The 23,312-nt window shown below is 35.9% G+C and overlaps 5 protein-coding genes across 6 annotated transcripts; 3 read left to right on the top strand and 2 right to left on the bottom strand.

Annotated features, from left to right (window-relative positions):
* Window positions 1–954: 954 nt before the first annotated feature.
* LOC140801217 (uncharacterized) lies at window positions 955–6,877 on the top strand. The gene is made up of 6 exons (XM_073156228.1): window positions 955–1,329; window positions 1,831–1,973; window positions 2,168–2,311; window positions 4,655–4,840; window positions 5,340–5,464; window positions 6,413–6,877. Exons 1-6 carry the CDS (start codon window positions 1,125–1,127, stop codon window positions 6,645–6,647), a joined length of 1,038 nt encoding a protein of 345 aa, XP_073012329.1. The 5' UTR covers window positions 955–1,124; the 3' UTR covers window positions 6,648–6,877.
* Window positions 6,878–7,286: 409 nt separating this feature from the next.
* On the bottom strand, window positions 7,287–11,986 carry LOC140793606 (ASC1-like protein 1). 2 transcript variants are annotated; one of them, XM_073145178.1, is made up of 6 exons: window positions 11,642–11,986; window positions 10,504–10,733; window positions 10,240–10,395; window positions 9,418–9,603; window positions 7,979–8,163; window positions 7,287–7,728 (listed from the first exon to the last, which is right to left on the bottom strand). In XM_073145178.1, the coding sequence occupies exons 1-6, from the start codon at window positions 11,777–11,779 to the stop codon at window positions 7,697–7,699; spliced, it is 927 nt and encodes a 308-aa protein (XP_073001279.1). In that variant the 5' UTR covers window positions 11,780–11,986; the 3' UTR covers window positions 7,287–7,696. The 2 variants fall into 2 exon arrangements, with proteins under 2 accessions (XP_073001279.1, XP_073001288.1); XM_073145187.1 differs by lacking the exon at window positions 7,287–7,728 and having other exon boundaries at window positions 8,094–8,217.
* A 2,594-nt stretch (window positions 11,987–14,580) lies between these two features.
* Window positions 14,581–16,014, top strand: LOC140797606 (uncharacterized). Its single transcript, XM_073151199.1, has one exon. It carries the CDS (start codon window positions 15,247–15,249, stop codon window positions 15,754–15,756), a length of 510 nt encoding a protein of 169 aa, XP_073007300.1. The 5' UTR covers window positions 14,581–15,246; the 3' UTR covers window positions 15,757–16,014.
* Window positions 16,015–17,455: 1,441 nt separating this feature from the next.
* LOC140789278 (eukaryotic translation initiation factor 5-like) lies at window positions 17,456–21,170 on the top strand. The gene is made up of 2 exons (XM_073138920.1): window positions 17,456–17,559; window positions 19,069–21,170. The coding sequence occupies exon 2, from the start codon at window positions 19,440–19,442 to the stop codon at window positions 20,784–20,786; it is 1,347 nt and encodes a 448-aa protein (XP_072995021.1). The 5' UTR covers window positions 17,456–17,559; window positions 19,069–19,439; the 3' UTR covers window positions 20,787–21,170.
* A 366-nt stretch (window positions 21,171–21,536) lies between these two features.
* Window positions 21,537–22,846, bottom strand: LOC140789285 (uncharacterized). Its single transcript, XM_073138932.1, has 2 exons — window positions 22,577–22,846; window positions 21,537–21,729 (listed from the first exon to the last, which is right to left on the bottom strand). The coding sequence occupies exon 1, from the start codon at window positions 22,731–22,733 to the stop codon at window positions 22,590–22,592; it is 144 nt and encodes a 47-aa protein (XP_072995033.1). The 5' UTR covers window positions 22,734–22,846; the 3' UTR covers window positions 21,537–21,729; window positions 22,577–22,589.
* Between the last annotated feature and the right edge of the window lie 466 nt (window positions 22,847–23,312).

Consider the following 23,312-nt stretch of genomic DNA (forward strand, 5'->3'; position numbering starts at 1 on the left):
TAATTATTTGATACTACTTTTTTCAACATCGAAGAGATAAAAAGATATTAGATAGTTGCATAATTAAATATTAGAAAATAAACAAACGAATCTAAGTGTAATTAATCTTAAAAGAGGACGCATTTACATACCATAATTCCCGGATAAAATTCTCAAGTGGGGAAAGGCTAATCTGTGGGCCGGATGCCCAGTATAAGATGGGTTAATTGCGAACAAATATTAGTTCTTGATTTCCCTTGTCAATGTTGGACTGCCATGAAAATAGCAATGGTTGCTTCGTGATGGCCATTAATCCTCACACCAACTCTCTTATTCAAAAAAAATAATAATCTTAAGCACTCCCTATTTATTAATGCCTTGACAACCCCTTGACTAAGGATACTTCATACCAGTTAAAAACCTAAGGATAATTCCACTAACACCCCCTAACTATTGCGTATTTTATATGTATTATCTAATTTTTTTTTTCTTTACAAAGAATTTTTTCTGAATTATTAAAAATCTCCCAAATCCCTCTTTTATTATGTCACGTGACTCACAGGTGAACAGATTTGTGATATTTATATTCTTTATTTTGGAAGGAAAATAGAAAGAGAAATATTAACCTAATAGTTTAGAGTGTCTGTCTGTTTATATTCTACCCTCATTTGATTAGGGATAAATTCACTTTTACTCTCCTATGTTTATTCTGTGATTATATTTAAATTGAAACGGTTGCTTTTTTTTTATTTTATATTTGATTAATCTATTAGTTGAATTTAAAGAAATTAGAGATAAAATTATAAATAATTAGATAAATTTTTTAACATATTAAATGTGATAAATATATATATATTCATTGTATATTGTTATTTGAAAATTTGATCGGTATTAATTGAAAATTTTATTTAATTAATATAGTTCCAAAAAGAAGTTTTTAAGAGAAATTTCATTTTACACCTGAGTTACATGATTATTGTGATTTACACCCACACAATATAAAGAGGGTCGTATTCGTTTTCCGTTGACACTTCGATTAATCTTGATTTATGTGTTTGATATGAGAAAAAGAAATTAATCTGGGGAAAGAGCGAAGAGAAAGAGGCGAGAGAGTCAAAGAAGGGAAGAGAGGAGATTGAGAGCGGATGGGCTGCTCGTTCTCGGGGCTCAATGCTCTCTACGACGCCGTGAACGGCGGCGGCGATGTGTGGATCAACGAGAACCGCTTCCGAATCTTGAGGCAGCTCGGAGAAGGGGGATTCGCCTACGTCTACCTCGTCAAGGAGGTCGTTTCAGATGGTGGGGCCGGGATCGCCGCCAAGAAGTCCAATCATCCTTCTCACGTTTCAGGTCAGGTTCACGATCTCCGCGAAGTCTACTTAGGGTCTTCCTTTAGAATAATTCTTGGTTTGGATTTTTTTTTTAGTAGGTCTTACAGGTGTTATTTCTGATTGTAATGGGTGATATTCGATAGGAGTTCTCGTGTCTTGAAATCGGTTATTCTTTTGGTAATTTCCCGACTATTGATTTCTATTTATCAGTTGTGGTAGTTCTAATGTACTTATGATTGTAAAGTGTGGTGTTTTTTCCCTTTTCTTTTTCTTTTTTCTTTCTGCGATTGATATGATTGTATGTTGCAATTAGGTAATATCTTAGGGTTAGGAGTTTACAAGTTCTCGTAGTCTTTTTTTTTTTTCTTTCTTTTATTATTATTATAAGTTTCAATTAGTTGGTTTAGTTTGATATTTACTGGGATTGTTATCATGATATTGCCTTTAAGAGTTCCTAAATAGTGCGAGAATTAAAATTTTCCCTACTGTAGTTCTTATGAGATATTCTGACGTTGTTCAGATGATGGAACATATGCTATGAAGAAAGTGCTTATTCAAAGTCCGGAGCAATTAGAGTTGGTGAGGGAGGAGATCCGTATTTCCTCTCTATTTAGTCATCCTAATTTGCTTCCGCTTATTGACTACGCAATTATTGCGGTTAAGGTAATGACTTTTCTTGCCAACTTAATTTTATACCATACATCGTTTTGACCATAGGCTTTATTACAGTTATTAATATGATTTTACTATCTATTTTTATTTTATTCCTACCGAATTGTTCAGGAAAATTGATATTACTATTGTTTTGTTTCTACCCAACCCATTTGCTTAATTTGATAATTTTCTACTTCTAGTAGAGTCCACAAGGAGGATCATGGAACCATGAAGCATACTTACTGTTCCCAGTTCACCTGGATGGAACATTATTGGACAATGCTAAAATTATGCAGGCGAAGAAGGAATTCTATTCCACACTTACTGTTCTGCAAATACTACAGCAGGTAATTGCTCAGAAAAATTCAGTATTGACTATTCTTAGATGTTGCAAATGCAGATACTGTAATGTGAACTATCTATACTGAGCTCCGTGCTCTTAGCATTCTGTGAAGTTTATGTTTTTCTTTGTGGCATTTAAATCTGATTTATCCTTCGAGTCTTTGACTTGGATGTAGGTTTTTGACTAACAGCTGGAATTCTCTTTATAACCATAGAATCATTTCATACTTATAGCTTAATTTGATTTGGTGTTGATGGTAACTTACAAGTTATGAATTTTCATCCAAAAAGGGGAAAAACAAAACTCTACAAGTCATAACTCAGCTTTCAAGTACTTCAAATATTTAAAAGGTTTTGATATTTCCTAGTTGTCTGCCAGTTTTAACTACTTCTAATCCAGGAAATATGGATACTTTTACACTCTCGCCATTTTTGTATTGGACGTTGTATCGGATACAATATCGTTGGATGCTTTTAGATACATATCATATACTTCATTAAGTGACATTTGAATGTAGTTTATCTCCTAACTACTCTTATTTGATTTTTTAAACTTGAATAAGGTAGCTAAAGCTGATTTAGTAAAAAATAGTGTTCGGTCGTAAACCGGTTTAGTGATGTCTTGATTACCCTTGATGTGACATTAATAAGTAGTGAATTTAGGAGATATGTTATGTCAAATGACCAAAATATGTTTTATAGGGGATGGATAAGGAGAAGAGAGGAGAGAGAGAGAAAGATTGAAATGCTAGTTGATTTAAGTAACGTCTTTTCAAGAGCAAAATGATAATTTAATTTTGTTGGTAAATATAAAATAATTTGATGGAAGAGGAGAGGAGAGGAGAGGAGAGGAGAGAGAAGGATGAGTTTAAGTAAGTTGCCCTATACCCGTTTTATCTTAAACTAGTGTTTGGATACTAAACCAGTTTAGTGCACACTAAACTAGTTTAAAATTAAATCTAAACCACATCCAAATGCAATCTTAAAGTATCTGATTTTTAGCAATAAATTAATATTGTGGATGCTTCTCGGATACTCCTTACATATTTCTTGGATACTTTAAAGATTCCTATCAATATGAGTCAAATTAAGGGAGGCCGTTACTTCTCATTTTATCTGATCTAGAAGTTTTCTCTGTGTGAAAAGATGAGTTCACTTATTTATTTTATGATCTATATTAGGAAATCATGTTACAATGGTCAATTTCTTTTGATTTATAGATTGAGTTCATTTGTTTATCTTATATTTTAGTTAGTAATATACTATGTAATATAGTAGTTCTTTGTTGAGAATGGTAGTTTCGTTTAACTTTATGTAAAAAAAAAGAAGCTGCCAAGAAAACAAGACAAAAAGTTGTTGCGCTAACTCTCTAGTGCTAGCGTGGCAACAAGCGCGTTAAAGATAATTTGAGCTGTGTGAAATTTTAGTTTGAAACTTTTGGCAACAAGTGAGAACGTTGACTTTGATTAAGAAGGAAAGGATGAAGGAACGGATGACCTTAGGTTAGGGTATTAGTTCCATTTTGGAAACGGGAGTCGTTTTTTTTTCTTCCCTTGATCCAAACTTGAATGTAAACATACCAATATGACGTATTCGCTAGCGCACCTAACGATGACTTTTGTAAGTAGTGTGAACTGGACAACACACCAATACTGCTTTTGTTGTTCCTCAATTAGTAGCCGAGGCTATTAAAGAACCGTGTCTTTACAAGAAGATCTCTACTCTGGGCTCCAACGGAGAGGGTATGAGTATTGCGTCCAACATGAAATTTGTGATTTGTAGTAAAAGATTGCCTGTCCTCTTCATAGATTGATTGATACACCAAATTATTATATTTCATTATAGCATATATAAAAAGAATAAGAACCAGTACTGAATGAACATCCCTCTTGCTATATTCTTTTAATGGATAAATTGAAGATCTTATTATATAAACCATCATATGCAACAATAACATATAATTCTTCAATTAAGAAAATGCAAGTACACAAATTCATTGATGTTATATGTGTAAACACAAATATATATTATATGAGTTATGTATCCTAGGCATATCATATCCTTATTTTTCAAGATTTATAGTTTTAGTATGTTCCTCTATAATATTGTATGTCATATTCATATCCATACTTCGTAGTTCTAATGAAGCCTTGAGTACTTTGATGAAATATGCAAAATTTCTTGTTTTATTTTTTATTTTAAATAATTCTTCGTTTTAAATTAAGCAAGTGAAACCTTTGGGACAAGATTAAAAGATAAATTAAGGTTGGTCTTTTCTTTTTGAATCTTTTGTAAATTAGAAGTATGTTTGGTTTGTGCGTAAACTGCTGACATAGGACTATTAACAGCTTTGTGCAGGAATAAAGCACATGCATACTTTTGATCCTCCGTATGCCCATAATGATGTCAAACCTGGTAATGTCCTTATAACGCATAGGAAAGGACAACCACCTCTAGCTATCTTAATGGATTTTGGAAGTGCTCGGCCATCAAGAAAAGAAATTCGTTCTCGTCCTGAGGCATTGCAATTGCAGGTATGGGCCTTCATTCTTCAGGCCTAAACCAAAGTATTCTCCTTTCTTTTGCTTTTCTTTTTCATGTATTTGTTGTTCATTCGTTCATCCTTGACATGTTCTTTTGGTTGTTAATTTGTCTTTCTTATATCATTGCCTTTACAAGGCAATAAAATTTCATGAATTTGAAAGTATTTTTGTGTGTTTCCTATTAAGAAAATCCCTCGAGCAAATTATGTATAAACAAGTAGCAAGACATACTAGTAGTGCCTATGTAGTATATAATACTATAATAGGATACATTATCTTCAACTTAGCATTTGAATTCTGTGGAATTCTCTACTAATTATGTAGTTCTTTGATGGTCTACTTTGTTTTATTGGGACATAATTAATCTGTCAGTCATACTAATTTAGGCATGCAGTTTGGAAATATACAGTTCTAATTAAAGATTCAACATGATAAATTCAATATCCGATACATTTACTAGTACTATGAACTAATAATTGATTTTCCACAGGAATGGGCTGCTGAGCATTGTTCTGCACCTTTCCGAGCTCCTGAGTTGTGGGATTGTCCAAGCCATGCAGACATTGATGAGAGGACAGATATCTGGTCGTTAGGATGTACCCTCTATGCAATAATGTGAGGCTTTCTTAAAAGTTAAAACTTTGCATTCTAAGCAATATTTCTGTCTATTAATTTTTGCAGGATTCATTTAGTGATGTTATTTTCTAGCATACTAGTTGTTCTTCATTCTTTTCCCACATTCATAACATAGCAGTCAAGTTACCAAATGCTTCAAGCACCCAAGGGTCTGAGGCACAGATTGACTTCAAACATTGCAGGTTCAGTTAGTCGCATAAAACTTTGCACAAGTTGAACATTATTGATGTGAATCGCATAAGAATACTTTTGAAACATGAATTAGTATCAGTGAGAAGTACAGATCAGATATCTGTGGGACATGGAATCTTGAGTGAATTCTTGCTTTTGATACCTATACGCGAGTTAGTGATATCATTCTCTGTAAAGTGATAAAAGCTACTTGTTTAGCTTTGTTGTTATTAGGAAAAGCTATGAACTAGAATAAAGGTTGGCAAGTTTGGTTTTTTGGTAGTAAGAGCCATAGGAAAGTTGGAGCTGATTGGAACTGCTTGCAGACCTGGATGTCTCTTAGCCTTGAACGAGTGATATGTGCTACACTTGCTTGGACAAGAATTCAGAGCTAACTAGCAGTTCATTTATAGATGAAAATTGGAACTGACAAATAGGATGAAGAATTTGCTTCAGTGTTCTAATCATGGATGGAAGACTGCTATAATTCATCCTGCATAGTAGTGCGATGTATTTTATCCTTTTTTTTTCCTTTTCCCTTTTATTGGCTATCTTTCCTTGGTACTAGCTTTTCAATGTTCATCTCATTCGCATAGATTGGAACCTCATGACTGACTATAGCATGTTCACTGATAAACCCTAAATATGGATGTCATTCAAATCATCGCATCAGATATATCAGTTTTCCAGTATCATGCATCAAATTGATAAGAAATAATATCATGTCTATTAATTTGTTTTTGCTGACGATTGCAGGTATGGTGTATCTCCCTTTGAGTATGCACTTGGTGAATCTGGAGGAAGCTTACAGTTGGCCATTCTCAATGCTCAAATAAAGTGGCCCCCTGGTCCTAATCCCCCTTATCCAGAAGCTCTTCATCAGTTTGTGGTCTGGATGCTCCAGCCTCAACCTGCAATGCGGCCTCACATTGATGATATCGTCATCCATGTTGACAAACTCATATCGAAGTACTCTCAAGCCAATGTGTAGTTCATTTCTCCAATGGGTCAATGTAACATAAAGTTATCTTGTATCTCTTTGCAAGTGAATTTCATTCAGGGTTGAGGTGGTTATGCTCTGTTGATGGCATAATACCGATTCTTTTTATACTTTCAATAGATGGTTACTACTTACTAGTTGAATATTTGTTTATATACTCTTCATGGTGTACAAACTTCTCAATCAATATGGAAAGTTTATAGGCGTATTTGCTCGTCTAACAGCTGGTTTTTTACCTACGGAATGCTGAGAAACCCAGGAAAACTATTTCATAGTGGAAAAGTACTTATGGTAGCAAGGCATGATAAGAAATGTTAAATGGTGAAAATAAAACCTAATACTTATTAAATGCATCGTAAATGGCACTTAATTAATATGCTGTTGTGTCAGTTCAGATGGGAAACTGCATAGAACTATTAATTGCGTTAAACGATTGAATCAAGTTATTCATTGGTTAAGATAAATATAGATGTGCAAAGAATTGGTGGTCAATTGAGACTGGCAAGCCAGATTGCAGTAAATACTCAATTACCAACAGAATCATTATTGCTATCACGGATGCCTTGATCATTTGACCATTATAGAAATTACCCAGCATTTACAACAGACTGCCATCTGAGCAGATGTATCTGAGAATAACTGAGGAATATTTGGAAATTAATAAGCGTCATTTATCATTCATGACGCAACAAGAGCAATGTTAGCCAAATATTTTAACATGAAATGAATGTCAACGCAATCATCAGTCTCAAAGTTCATCTGCGCCTGTTTCTCAAATAATTATACAAGCTCTCCCTAATGACAGCTATTCACCTTAAAAAGTTACACGACATGAGGGCACAGAGACAACAAGTGAGACGCGGCATTGACAGGTTAATCTGGAAGAGAAGAATAAGCTGATCTATTCTCACTAAATGCAACGCATTTTAGTTCTTGTAACCAGCATGAGATACACAATCAAGAAATTGGCATCTATGAACTTCAGCATCATGATAAATTCAGCATTTATGTAGGATTATGGAATCGACAGTTTTCTCAAATCAATCTTCATGTTCCTCTTCACCTTCAGAATCTGCATAAGAGAACAATCAGAATGGCACTAAGCTACAGCAAAGGACAACAGATTAATTACAAAGTACAGGGGTGTAGAGTTCATACTTAAAACTCACATAATTGTCATAAAAAATATTTCAAGATAATCTATAATAATCCAAATTGTACTCATGTTCACATATAGACCACTTCATTTTTGTGCATGTGTGAGGGAAATATATTCTTCCTTTTATAATTAAAACCAAAAACTTAAGATAGGCAGCACTTACCAGATCGAACGTCATCACCAATTTGGCCCCTTGATTGGATTTGTTTTACAAGCATCCGGTACATTAACACCCACCAATATATATGAAGAACAAGCAGTGAGAACAGAAGCGTGTTGAAGACATAATAATACATTGGTCCTTCAAACTTGTGCTTCTCCTTATCTAAAGTCAATATGACTTCATAACTGAAAAATGTTCAATCAAGAGACACGAGATCAATCAAATGTGCTCCAATGTCCCTGCTTTCTCTTTGTGATCAGATAGGAACAACTGGCATAATTAAAATAGAGTCTATAATAAAAGTTTATAGAGTAGAGGTAGACAAAGCAAATAAATTTGCAGTGGGGAGAGTAAACACAAGACCCCTACCAAGGTACAAATTGGGAAGGATGTGTTGTGGTACTTCTGTTTCCATGACTAATTCATTCAACTAGTAAGTTGGTTATAGATGTCCAGGTGATTCAGATTTTCAGCTTATAATTTCTCCAAACTTCATTATAGATGGAAGATAGAAAAGAATAATCTTCTCCATAGATGGTGTCAAATATGATAACACAAATTCAAAGATGCACAACATTGCGAGAAACCTGTAAGCAATATTATTAACTATAACCAACAATGCATGAAATAAAATCATCAGTTGTAGGATATATGTCGCTGGCATCATAAATATGGTAAAAATTTGGCAACAACCAAAACAGACTATACAGAAGGTTGTTTTATTTTTTGATGTCATCCTTTTCTAAGTAGAATTACCCCTCACATATATCTAAGTTAACTTGCACACTTGAGGACTTGATTTGTCCACCACTTTCTAAGCAATTTAGAAAAGCATATTTACTAGGTCACAAAATTAAAACAAAAGAAATATGCAAATAATACCACATCTTTAAGTGAATTTGCAGTTTGAGCCCAGCATTTTAACTATTTAAGTCTGGACTCTATTATGATGCTCTAGATGATTTAAAAAATCTTGGCAAATGAATGTATCATTTACTATCTCACCCTATTAGTATAGCATGTAAATGACGCTAAAATATGACTTTCAACTTTAACATTTCATGCAATTACACAAACAAGAACAAACCTTAAACTCAAGTTTAAGGTAATTTGGCATCAAAATTTTGAACTCATACAGATAAAAGCCTTTTAGGTTCAATGCAAAATTGACGAGCACTTTCAGTCATCGAGTAGCTTGGGATGGAAGACCAAGTATCAAAATGTTTCAGTATGCAGCAAGCTAGGCCAAATAAAAAGTCAAGGATAAAAATCCCAGATTCAGTATGTAGATAACATCCAATTCCTTCATAAGTTATTCATGGTACTCCCTTCTATGATACTTCTAGATACCTTTAATATCCCGAGGTATGTATGGCAGTAAGGATGGTCAATGAGAACTAGCATTGTAACCAATTTCAAAACCCAATAATATAATTTACCTAGTACTTCTGAGAACCCAGAATGGGTAGTATATGAGGCGAAGAAGTATCCATGAAGCAACAAAAAGAGGAAATGAGATATTGGCAAGCCATTCACAGCCACTATACTTGGACATCTTCCCTGTTTCCAAGAACACATCACTAGCATCATGAATGGCAAGGATAATTGAACCAGCACGAGCAAATCTGTTTGAAGAGCAAGACAGCATTAATGCAAAACAAGTAAATTTTCCACAAAGGTTGGTATAAGAAGAAATTAAAAGGGATTAAAGGAACCTGCAAGAAACATACACCATGGCCTAAGCTTAGTCGAATTCCTATTAGAAATTAAATGTCCATACATACTCTAAAGATGAAGTGGAGGGTATATTCGTGTTTCTAAAATTTGTTCTTCAAAGATAAACCAAATGGCCTAATGTCATGTACTAAAGATTCTAATTAAATGGATTAGTCCTATATTAAATGAAAATAACTTGCCACTAGCATGGAATAAATTAAGTGCATGAAACATTGGTTTCTCCCTCTCTCTAGAGCTATCCCAACTTTAAAAAAAATAGAGAAAAAAATAGAAAGAAAAACTAGCCAAAACATATGCTCCAAAGCACAGGGGATGCAGGACCAGCACATAAAATCTTGCTTGTTATTCAAGTTACAATAATAATTCTTAAAGAGAAAGACTTCTTACAGAGAACTTCTGGAAAACCAAGACCACATCAAAATTCTAGATGGAGTGTCAACAGAACAATGATAAACATCAATAATACATACAAATCTGTCAAGCACAGATGATAATGGTAAACAGATAACTGGCATGCAGCAAACCTGAATATGTAGGACAGGATTATAAGAACAACAGTTGCCACATGATGACACATTGACACCAGAAAGTCTGAACGCCTTGTTTCCCAGAACATAAGGGCAAATATGGAATATGTGTAAAATCCAGCAGCATACATATAAACAGCCTTGAGCTTTAATCTAGAGACAAGATAGAATCATTTGTTAGACTTTTGTATGCATATTGCACTCTTGTCATAATGATGATAGGGAACCAAAAAGGAAGAGAAAGGTTTATATCTTACTCACTTTATCTTTTGATCAGGCCAGACCTGCTCTCCAGGTCCTACCCAATAATATTTGGTGTTTGTGAACCACTGCTCATTATATGTAACAGACAAAGACAAAAGTTCTGCAGAAAGATAATAAATACACTTCCAAGCAGACTCCTTAAATTTATTGATCTTTTTTCCCCTTTCATCTATTTCAAGATCAAGCTTCTGATAACCCCTTCCAAGTATAAGTCTCCTTGCTAACCTCTGCAGACAGAAAGTAAGCAAAAGACTATCATTATTCATACCACACGCTTACATTAAAACATTCTACATATTTGACCTGCAACCTGCACAAAGTTATCAGCTTACACAATGCCTACATATGCTAATTCAGCAAACAATGGTCAACAAAGAAATCTCAGATGGCGCAAAAGAAAAAAAGCAATAAAATGTCCACTTCAAAGGCCCATCAAGCCTGATTGTAAGGCAATTGAGTGGCTGGAAAATTGCATCCATCTTTATGGTGGGCCAATAATACCACATAGGGAAGTCCATCCATTGACCCCCTCCTACACATGATACCTGTACTACCTGATTATTACGGCATTGAACTCAGTGATATACTCATTGTCAACGTAATATACTTGCAAGAAAAGTTAGTAAAAGATGGACAAGTATGTTGTAGGGTTCTTCCTTATCTTACTATTTTGAAGATAAAGCAAGTTCAATATAAGGACCTCTTTTTAGATTCAGCAACTAACATACCAGTAATATAGCGAGCAATTTATAACCAAAACTGGAAATCTAAGCGCTCATCTTTTTCTCTTCTATTTTTCAAAGCCTAAAAACGTCAAATCTTGGTAGATCTCAATATCCCACGAATCTAAGAACTTCAAGAAAAATTATCTCATTAAGCAAACAATCCATGAAGGAACATCACTCCGATTGCAGCGTCTTGCAAAGAAACTCCAAAACATCATGTTTTCTTTCCCATACAGAAAAGAGATGATTAAAGTCTAAAAACCTAAACCATCCGCTGAGAAGCAAGTGGCCCAAATCGGAGACCTATCAAAGTAATATGTCAAAACGATTATTTATAGCCAAACCTTGCATAAAAGTAAGGAATAACCAATTCAGCTAGCACCAAGCTATTAAAGATAAAGACCAATCACCTCGAACACGAATCTATCAAGGAAGAATCGAACTGTGGGGAAGAAGAGAACGAAGAAGGGTAGAGCGATGTAGTCCTCGTATGCCGGATAAGATTCCCGCTCCCAATCCACGGAGGAGGAGAGCTCCATCAGGCCCATCCCGATTCGGATCTATAAAATCAAATAGAAAGAGATCTCAAAGAAGTAGAGAAGAGGAGGAGAGGAGACTTTTAGATCCAGATAAGTGGGATTGGAGACGGTGAAATCGGAAGGCGGAGAGAGGTCTCCTTTGACTTTCTCTCTCTCGTTCTCTCCAACTCCCGAGTGCTGGGTTTATCTTTTATAAAATAAATGGAGATTAAATCTAAGATTTTTTTGTGTGTGTTGTCAATCTGTCAAAAATACCCCCATTTTTTTCTCTATTTATAAGTATTTATCATCCCATTTTCGATTCACTCTCCGGTAGTTCTCATAAAGAGAACCAAACTATATATATATATTAGTTAATTTAAGTTTTAAATTAAAAATAATTTATACCTCTAAATAAGAAATTAATCTAAATAAAATCAAAAGTCATATAATTCTGTATAAATTATTTCGTCATATTCTTCCTCTTTCTCTCATTGTTTAATCTCAACTCGTAAATAATAATAATCTCAATAATTTCCTCCAAAAATCTCATAAGAGAGAGGGTGTGAATTTTGTCTTAGAAACCTAAGACATAGAGTTGAAGCAGTTTATCATTGGCCATGCAGTGGTGGTGACATCTAAAGAGGTCAAAAGTGTTTTTAATCGAGTGGAACGAGAGAGATTAAGTCAGGAGGGAAGATGATCTAAGTGGAGATTATAAGGGGTATTATAGGTATTTTCTGTAATAAATTGTCTTTCGTTCTATGGGGGCTTTTAGACCAACGTTGACGAACGAACGAACACACGATGATGGAGGTCAATATTTCTTCTTAGACCATCGAGCCCCAATTCCGGCTGACCAATTGGTTTGTCGGACGGCCCCGCCGTCTGGTTGGACTAAATTTTATTTCACCTAATGATAATTTTTTGCTTCGTATTGAAGCCTTATGACTTTAGAGTTAACGAGTGTGGAAATTGTTTGTCCCTTTGGCAATAGCTATGGGCCTATCTATTTGTTTTAGTTACCCATTGTTAACTTTGAACGGGCAACAGTCACAGGGATAGATAAGTTTTTAGAGAAATTCAAAAGCTTCGAGCATCTATAGATATCCTTTTGTCTATGAAAACTATAGCATAAAATTTTAAGATAAATATAAAAAATTTAGCTACTTTTCTCTCAAACAGAGAAGAGTCAACGAAACAAGAATGAGATTCTTAGTTGTACCTCGAAGAAAATATTAGGACTCGATCCTGCTAGCGGAGGTTTACGCAGTCCGACTTGAGCTCCGTATGGCAAAGGAGCATAAATACATGGGGATCGAGCTCGAGCTTGTCTCGAGCGTGCTGGTTCAATGTCTACGCTCGGAGGCCACCTGCCCGTGGAGAGTGCGACAGGTCGTGGGCGAGTGTATTTGGTTAACGGAGAGTCTTAAGGTGGTTAAATTTTTCTACGTCTTAGGTGAAAAAAATAGGGTTACAAACTGGGCCGCATGGTAGGACAAAGGTGTCATGCAACATTCCAACTTGGGGCCAGCTGAGGAGCTCTCCCGGGATTTGTATAAGCTCCTCTCTTTTGACGCTGCCCCTAACTCGATTGGGAGGAGTGTTTATATATAAGCTAATCAGCTTCCTTAAAAAAAAAAAAACATGCTCAGCTACTTTTCGGTGTACATCAGACAAAAATTCATATACTTTTTATTATTATTATTATTATTATATTAAAATATAAGCTTAGATTTACTATTTTTTCTACACCAGCTGCTAGGCTGCTAATAATAGCTTATGAAATAGTCCAGTGACACAAGAATGGCTTAGCAGCAGGGGTTTATTCCCTTCCTCTGTTTGATCGTCGGCCATACTCTTGCATGAGGAAAATGACACAGAGAGAAGAAAGCTTAAATCATGAGAGCAGAACAAAAGATATTATGAGACAAGATGAGCCGATGGTGGAGTGGATGTCACGGAGGACGGCAAAAGTTTTAGAAATCATTTATCAGTAATTCGAATAGCCTAGCCGACAGACTTGATAGGAGCTGTGTCTTGGTCCACCTCAAGGACACGAGATCAAAGACTTGTGATTTCGAAAATAAAAAAAAATAAAAATAAAAGCTCGTAAAATTTTATTGCAAATTATCCTTCAAAGTTCAACGTAAGTCAAGCTGTGTATAGTTTTGTTACAGAAAATTTCAACAGAGTGATCGAAAGAAACGCCTCTTCTTTTAATTTATTTTTTACATTTCTCCTCTGTTTTATAATAATTTATTATAAGTCAACTCAAACTAGACAAAGATATTAGTACTCTTTAGGTTGTAAAACTGGGCTAGAAATATATAATATACTAAAATAGTATCCTACTCAATTTTTCTTTTTTAAATTTTCAAAATAATTTTTAGTTAAAAGAATTTAGAAGGTATCAAAGTAGATAGATATTATATATATATATATATATATATATATATATGAAGTATTTATGATTTGGGCTGCAGGAAACATCTCATCAATAAGATTTTGGTGTTTGGGTCATCCCCTATTGGACTGCTCATTTGACATGACAGCCTACAATGAGGGGCATGTTCCTCTCAACAACTGAAGTGGCTGTGATGTGGAGAATTTATTATGCTCACATGTCACATAAATGCATTGCCACTGTAATAAAAGAAAGTGATAGCACTCTAATAAGCAAAATACCTTCTAACTTAACTGCTCTAATAGCAATTATTAATCTTTATATATATATATTGAGAGAGAGAGAGATCTTATAATTTATCATTAGGAGGTTGAGCTAAATAATACCATCTTACTTATATTGAAAGAAAGAGACAAGGAGAAGAACAATTGCAGGACAGATGGGGGGGAGCAATATAACAAGTAGAAGCCCTAATGACAGCCTCATCTCCAACCCCCACCATGATGCAAAGACCACAAGCCCCTCATTGAGTCCAGATGGGATCATTGATCTATCTATCTATCTATCTTTCATTCTTTTGGATTGGTGACAAGAGCGAGAAAAATTGAGATGGTTGGGAAATGTGTGAGGCTGTTGCAAGGATAGGCTGTCTTTCCCATTTAAGAGCACTGTGAGAGTCTCTCTTTGCAGTGGGGGGGGGAATTAAAAAGGAGCTATAAATGTCAATCTTGGGCTCTCTCCTTCCATTCCTCCTGTGCTGATAGCATTGTCAGAGAATTCAGACTTGTCTTGAGTTTTCCAGGTGGTGTGTATTGAAGTCAGCCTATTTAATGATGTGGGCTTTGTATTCTTTTGATTCAAATCTATAGGATGGGTTCAATCTGGACAGTTTTGTGTGCACAGCTGATAGAGAGGTCAGGAACATAATAAAGTCTGAAGGAATTAAAGTTTCTTTTGGGCAGTGGGGAATTTATGTGTGCTTGTATTTAGCTATCTGCCTTGCCATTTAAGAGGTTGGACCTCACAATATTCCTTCTTCCGGTTGGCTTTCTTCCCTCTCTTGTGTGTGTGTGTGTGTCTTTCTACAATTATGGACTCCTCCCAGCTCATTGGAGATGCTGAAGAATGTAACAGTAGTGAGTCTGGGTGGACCATGTACCTTGCATCCCCCATGCATGATGATGATGGTGATGATGGAGATGATGGAGATGATGGTGATGGTGAAGTGGAAGGTCATGGCTATGATGGTAGCAGTAAGAGGAGCAATACAAGTGGTGGTAGCAATGGAGATGATAGAGATGATGATGATGATGATGATGATGATTCCTTGGCTTCTGATGCTTCTACAGGACCAGCTCAGGAGAAGTACTCACACAGAAGATTTGGTGGCTCAAAGGCCATGGATGATCATTTCAAGCATGATGATGTTGCTCCTGAAGCTTACAGTCAATTCTCCTCAAACTTGTACAAGAAAGTTGGCAAGGTGGAGAAGAAGGATGCCATTGGAAAATCCCCAAAACCTTTCCATAGCCATAGGGAAGCGAGCCCTTCAAACAGCAGCAGCCATAAGGTAAGGAAGAGTAATTTGATTGGAAAATGATTTTAGAAACTTCCTATACTCTTCTGTTAAAAGGATTAGACCTATCTGTGTTTCTATTTATCAGCAGTTTTTCCTTTGTGAAGACAACCTACAAGCATCTTTCACATGGACTCACATGCCTTGAAATTGAGTTTGGAGATAAAGTGGTGTAGCTTAATTTTCTAAACTTTGGAAGCTTATTTTGTAAGTAGAAATGGTTAAGTGTGATAATAATGTTTAGTTTGTAATGTCATTAATGGCTTAACCTTGCTATGCTCTTCTAATGGTCAAGAACAGCAAAGATGGCACCTAATTGCAGGATATCTCATACCAACTTCAGGGAAGTTTTCTGCTAAATGGAAACCAAAACCATGATCTAAAAGTGATTGTAAGTACTTGACTTTGGTGGCTAATATCATTTAATGAAGGAATCCAGTGAGTTCCTTAAAGTGGTTAGGAGTTCTCAATTAATCTATTCTTAATCCTAATTAGGCACATGTCATGACTCATGATTGAATTATTGCTACTATCTACCTCAAAAGGCTATGGAATTCCCATCTGTTCTTGGCTGGCAAAGCTGCTTGACAAGAAGCAGGTGCTCAAGAGGAATATTACCTAAAACTAAACTAAACTAAACTAAACTAGCTGTTGGTTTGGGTTTATATTTTGCAATCAAGCCCAATTAGTCTTGTAATTAGAAGGCCTTTAAATCTAACTTTTACTTGACAAACTTTTAAGCCAGAGTTAAAATGTATTAATCTTCATCATAAGTTTCCAAATTGGGAATGCCACTTATCCGAGCACATTAATATTGTATCAAGAAGGCCTATTACTGCAAACATTATAACAGTGAATCCCTCGACAACCATTCACGATAAAAAAAAAGATTAAATAGTTGATGGTTAAATTATGTTTATTATTACACTATAATCTTATTTTTAAGTCGCCAGAGTGTGTCCACAACTAGGTAATCTTTTAATGAGTTGGAATGCAATTAGAAGACAAGTTTCTAAAGTTGGCAAGCAATTATTATTCAAGTCTTCGTTATTTTTACAATAGATTAGCAAAGAAAATTGCACAACATTTTAAGGTTACATTTAAGTGCCACTATGGAATGAGCCACTTCTTATAATATTCAAACCAAGTCCTTACCTTGTTCGGGAATAGCATATATTATTCTAGAATAAGGAGAATAAATCTTGCAATTTTTTCTATTATCCGGTAGAATTAGTGCATTATTATGCCGATAAAATTTATCCTGCTCGTAGAAGGCGTCACGGTCAAGCGCATAACGCCGTTTTCTGCCGTATAGAAGTTATATGCGTTCGTACGGCAGCCGTTCATTTGTTGTAAGTTTGCATGGATACCCTCAAGAGTCCTTTATTTATGTATACGGCCATCAAAGACCCATTTTCTTTTTCAAACTCACCCTTCATTAAATTTTATTAACACGAGAAATTGATAATTGATTCATAATTTTCTTTGTCATTTATCAAATATAAAAATACTTTTTCTGTGAAATTAATTATTTTTGTAATTCGAAGAGTATCTATGAGGAAATAAAAGCGTTTTGAATGGTATATATATATATATATATATATATATATATATACGTATCACCTTTGTAGGATTATATAATAAGAGATCTTTGAAGGGTGTAGATGCAAAATAACCCTAAGAAATATCTTAAAATACAACATTAGGGTTTCTAAAGAGCCTTAGCTTCGCCTCTATATATATTCGTCGTCTCCTCGTCTCTGTCAGGTTTTCCGATTACCTGAATAGAATACGATCTAGGGTTTCGCCTTCGGCGATCGCGTTCAGGTAATCTGATATATGCGATATTGTCTTATTTGATGCATCTAGATCGATCTGATTGTGTTTGTCTATTGCTTTTCTCCACGATTTTTCTGTTTATATTCTGAATTTAGTGGAGTTCTATCGATATTTTCTTTTTCTCGGGAGTAGGTTATAGCAATCTGTGATTTGATTATTTTCCTCTTTGTCGATGAATCTCAATATCTGTCGGCATAGTAGTTCTGGAAGATCTTAAATTTGGCCGATTTCCTATTGATCCGATTGGCCTATAAATTTGTTTTCTCGCATCCAATTCAATTTGCCTTCCGTAATAACATTTATTTTCTCCTTATAGATCTGTGGATCTGGCGGTAAAAGTATTTATTCTTCGGTCCTTTTATAGCTGTGTGATGTAATTTTTTCATTACAATGTTTCTTTTACTCGAGTTATTCTTGTTGTAAGATTTGATTCGTGATCTTGTTGTCATACGTTTGATGAAATGATTTTACCTTTTTGTGAGTATAACTGTACTCTGTGTATTCAATGAGCTTAGGATTGAATTGCCGTTGTCTCTTGTTTGGCTGATTGTATTATATAAGTTGAGTTGCATATGTTTTTTTAATAATAAATGGCACACAAAAATATGTTTATTGGTTTTGTTTGAGATTAAACAATCTGAGCAAGATTGCCCGAACAATAGGAAACTGTAAAGATAATTAGGAGTTATGTCTAGGTTAGATATTAATATGTTTGTTGAATGCAAAAGTGAGTAAGATTCTTTTCTTAATATGTTGGCTAGATAATTATTAAGGTTCAGTTAGATATCAAAAGTGAACCGAGAGATTTGTTCAGAATATAATTGTATCTGATTTTAACCTTTGATTTGAGCAAATTTATGCCTAGAATTCATTCATATGCTCCCATTGACATCCAAAGAGAGCTTATCTTGTTGCTTGTTGCGGCCAAAAGGGTTGAGAAGATACGATTAATTTGGATTCTTTTTATCTCTGGATTGAAGAAGTTCTTATATCTCGTGATTTGGTAATTGAGTGTAAGTTGAAAGAAAAGAGACAGTTCTAAGCAACTAAAATTTGTTTATTTTTAGGATCTCATGGGAAGGAATTTGGAGCATCTTATTTTTTGGTATTAGAATAGACATCATAATGATTAGATTTCAGCTAGAAGGTGCAAAACTATGGTTTAAGCAGCCTTTGGGTTGATTTAGTACCAGTGTTGCATATCTGAGCCCAAGTCCTGCAAGTACACTGCTGAATTTATCTCAAATCTAATTCTATCAACTTGCATTCAGATAAATGGATAAAAATTCTTGTACATACATCAACTACTGTACAGTCGGTCTTTTAGATATTAATTTCTCAGGTATATTTTTGTTTGAATTTCTAAAGTTTGACTGTCTGATGCTATTTGTTGGCACTGGCAGTTATGTTTTCCTCTTCTCATTTTAGGATTTAGTTGTGGAATAGATTAAACTCTTCAGTCTTCACAGATTCTGATCGATGTTTCAATGTGTACAGGATTGAATTTTGTGATTGAGTTTGCCAGTTGTGACTTTGTGCTTGCTAGAGTGGAGGGTGTGAAGTGTAGGAAATCTTTTATGTCTGAACGGGACTCGTCTTACTTGGGATCAATTGGGTTACTTGGAGAGTACTATCCTACGTCCAGAAAAAAGTATATATGCTCTTTGGAAGAGGTTGGCTGCATGCATCTTGAGCCATTTCAGACCTCTGTGGTAACTCAAGGTAGTACGTGGCAGCTATATATTTCATCGGCAGTTGCTTGGCCCTGGACTGAAGAAGAAAGCCACTCATCATCATTTGTTGTTTCTTCAACTTGTACCCCCTGTTTTTGTTATATCTGACTTTATTAGCAGCCTTTCGAAGCTAAAATGGCTTTGCAGAACATAGGTGCTTCCAACAGTGATGATGCCTTCTACAGGTATAAGATGCCAAGGATGATTACCAAGATAGAAGGTCGTGGAAATGGCATCAAGACCAATATTGTGAACATGGTTGATATTGCCAAGGCATTGGCCAGGCCTGCCTCTTACACCACAAAATACTTTGGCTGCGAACTTGGTGCCCAATCTAAGTTTGATGAGAAAACTGGTGTTTCACTTGTCAATGGGGCTCATGAAACTGCAAAACTAGCTGGTCTACTTGAGAACTTCATCAAGAAGTATGTACAATGTTATGGATGTGGCAATCCTGAGACTGAAATAATAATCACAAAGACGCAAATGATCACCCTCAAGTGTGCTGCTTGTGGTTTTTTATCGGATGTGGACATGAGGGACAAGCTCACAACTTTCATTCTGAAGAACCCACCAGAGCAGAAAAAAGGATCCAAAGATAAGAAGGCAATGAGGCGAGCAGAAAAAGAGAGGCTTAAAGAAGGGGAAGCTGCTGATGAGGAACAGAAGAAGTTGAAGAAAGAGATCAAGAAGAAAGGTGCTGCTTCATCGAAAGAAAATAGCAATTCAAAATCTGTTGCTGTCAAGAAGAAGCCAACAGTTTCGGATGAGGAACATTCTTCACCGGGTGTCAGCCAGGCAGGTGATAATGCACTGGCTGAAGACGACGACGACATCCAGTGGCAGACTGACACATCTCTTGAAGCTGCCCGCCAACGCATTCAGGAGCAGCTCAGTGCCGTTACTGCTGAGATGGTGATGCTTTCTACTGCTGAACCTGACAAAGAAGAGAAGAAACCAAAGCAGGAGAAGAAAGTGGAAGCTGCAAAGAAAGATGTTGAAAAAGTACAGGAGAAATCTAACGCCCATGATAGCTTGATCACAGAGATCAAAGCTAAACTGAGGAAGGGTTCAACACCAGGTGAGCTTGGGTCCTTCCTGGGTTCACTGTCTGGTTCTCCCCAGGATGTGATGAATGCACTCTTTGAATCCCTCTTTGATGGTGTGGGTAAAGGGTTTGCCAACGAGGTGACTAAAAAGAAGAAATATCTTGCTGCTGCAGTACAGGATGAGGAATCTGAGATGCTTCTACTCCGAGCTATTGAAGTCTTCTGTGGGAAATGTAGTGCCGATGCTGTGAAGGAGGTGCCTTTAGCTGCTAAGTCTCTTTACGATGGAGATGTGGTGGAGGAAGAAAGCATTGTGAAGTGGTATGGGGAAGGCGTGGCTGGTGTCAACAAGAGCTCCCCAGTTTGGAAGAATATGAAGCCCTTTGTTGAATGGCTGCAAAGCGCAGAATCAGAGTCAGAGGTGGACGACTAATTACTTGTACCCATCAATTGGAAGGTTTGTTAGTGTGCCGGAAGTTATGGACTGTTGGCTATCCTATCAGGTTACCTACCGAGCTGCTTAAGACTACCTGCGATGTGTCATTTTGAAGTTCTGCTCTTAAGTTTGAAGTTCTGCTCTCATGTTTGTATCTGGATTGCATGTGTGCACAAACTTGTCGTGCTAAGATACTAAAGCTTATTATGCTGGTATACTGTTATTTTTAAGATTTGTGTGCATGTTAATTTCAAATTATGTAAGGATGCAGTGGTGCTCATATGTCGATGTAACTAAACCTCGTGTGTTTGTCGAAAGTCAAAAGTTTTTGTGGGTGAGGTTCCACGTGATCATCATCATTTAAAGTATTTTCTTCCTTTATTGCTGGGGTTCTACTACTATTTGATACTTAGTAACCCACTGTTGATTGGGCTACAGTTCAAGCGGGCCAACGCAGCTAAGAATGCTATTTTTATCTGCACTCATTCCGGCTGTATTAACATTAGTGACCGAGTGTTATATGCAGAGTAAGTAGTGATCGATCGAATATTCATAGGCAATACTCTTTTAAGACTTAGTTGTGGCAGGTCCAGTGTACATGTTATCTCTTGACGCTTAGAATCTAAACTACAGTTTAGGACTATCTTAGGACCACGCTGTGCTGCAGCAAAGGTTCTTGCCAAAATAATAATCGAGGCACATTTATTCTCATCTTCTGCTTGAACAATCGAATCCATCCATCGGAAGTAATATCAAATCCTCAAACTATCAATTTGAAATAAGTCCCAGTTAATATTCCCAAACGACATAGAGCTGAATGTGAAATTAAACATGGCTTTCTGTAGACCCATATCAATTACACAAAGCTAAGGATCCCTTCCTCGCATTGTCTACTAATTGATGCAAAAGATGATTACTGCCCTTTTGTAGACTCTTGCATCTGTTCAAGAAGGCAAAAAAGAAGAAGCCACCAATGTTTAGTTCTCATGCCAACCAGAACTACATACATAAATGCATAACTAAAGCCAATGCAAATGGAGATGACAATCCATTCATCAAATCAAGATAACAAGGCAAACACAAAAAAGGAAAAAGAAACCGAACTAGCTGAAGTAAATACTTGATTTGACAACTGTTCGTGACCTTCTCTTACAACGATGGATCACAGATGTCACAACGGATTCAACCAACAGGCCAATTTGTCGATATGAGACTCTTTTAAACTGTTTTGCCATTAGTTTACAATCGATCAGAGATGCATAGAGCTATTGAGGACTATAGTGCAAGTGCTACATAAATAGTCTGGCATCCATCCTTAACAAACCGTCCTAAATCTATTATCAATCCATCAAACATGCGCAGAGAGAGATCTCCAGCAAGATAAAGATCGAACATTGATGCAAAGAGACATAAATCCTTCTCATATGGATATGGGGATCCCATTCAATTATGGTCAAATCTTATCCTATGTTCCCAAATTTCCAGTTTCTTGCAGGTTTAAGCAGTAGTTTTCATAACTGCTGTTCTTCCTTTCTGATGTCATAGTAAATTATTTTGGCAGTAATTCGTATATTTCGGATATCTTTTCCTAATTCCCATTCCCAACCTTAGCCAAACAATTAATCAAACAGATTAAGCAGTCAACTCAATTCATACAATTCAGACAACAGCCTAAAAATTAATTTCTGATTCAATTCCTTCCCAATTCTGAAACCCACCATCATCACATATTCACAAAAAAGTACAATAATCAGGGATAAAGGTAACAGAGATGGAGAGGAATCCACCTTTTTCTGGAGTTTAAGAGATAGCCTTCGAGTTATGGATGAAGGCGGCGGAGCAGAGGATGGAAGCAATGAATGCGAAGATGCCCAAAACCAACATTAAGGAGATGCCCGCGACCGTCAGATCCATCACCACCTGCAGAAGATGAAATCCAATCATCTTTCCTTCTCCTTTCTCTCATTCGGATGATACGCAGAGAAGAAGAGCTGTGTGTGAGAGAGACAGATGGGGGGCAACGATGGCGAAGAACGGCACACGCACGAGAGAGTAGGCTGTAGGCATCAATGTCATGTGTCTAAGGCGTGGCATGCCAGCAAAGCGGGTTCGGGATGACGAATGGGCCCATGGGCCGACAATTATCACATCCATTTAAGTAAAGAAAATGAGGGTGTGAATCATAAATTCGTGAAATATAATTTTATATAAGTTTTTTTAATGGAATATCTAATAAGCTTTAATAAGCCATCATTACAGCCTTGTGATTGTCTTATGGATTTGATTCCCTAATGTACATTCAAATTAACGTTTAGTAAACTTTTTATTAGGGCACTAAATACGTATAATATTATGAGTTTATGACTTATCTATGGACTTCTAAAAAAAAGTATGACTCTGCAACTCTTTTCTTAAGAAAATTAACTCAGTTATCCAAATCGAAAAGAGCTAATTTTTTTTTAATTTTTATCTAGCGTATAGCTTATAGACTCATCATTGACTGAAAAAAAAAGCTTCAACAAT

The sequence above is a fragment of the Typha latifolia genome, chromosome 1 (genome assembly GCF_019914945.1).
Source record: "Typha latifolia isolate L0001 chromosome 1, TyphaL0001v2, whole genome shotgun sequence".
NCBI lineage: Eukaryota > Viridiplantae > Streptophyta > Magnoliopsida > Poales > Typhaceae > Typha > Typha latifolia.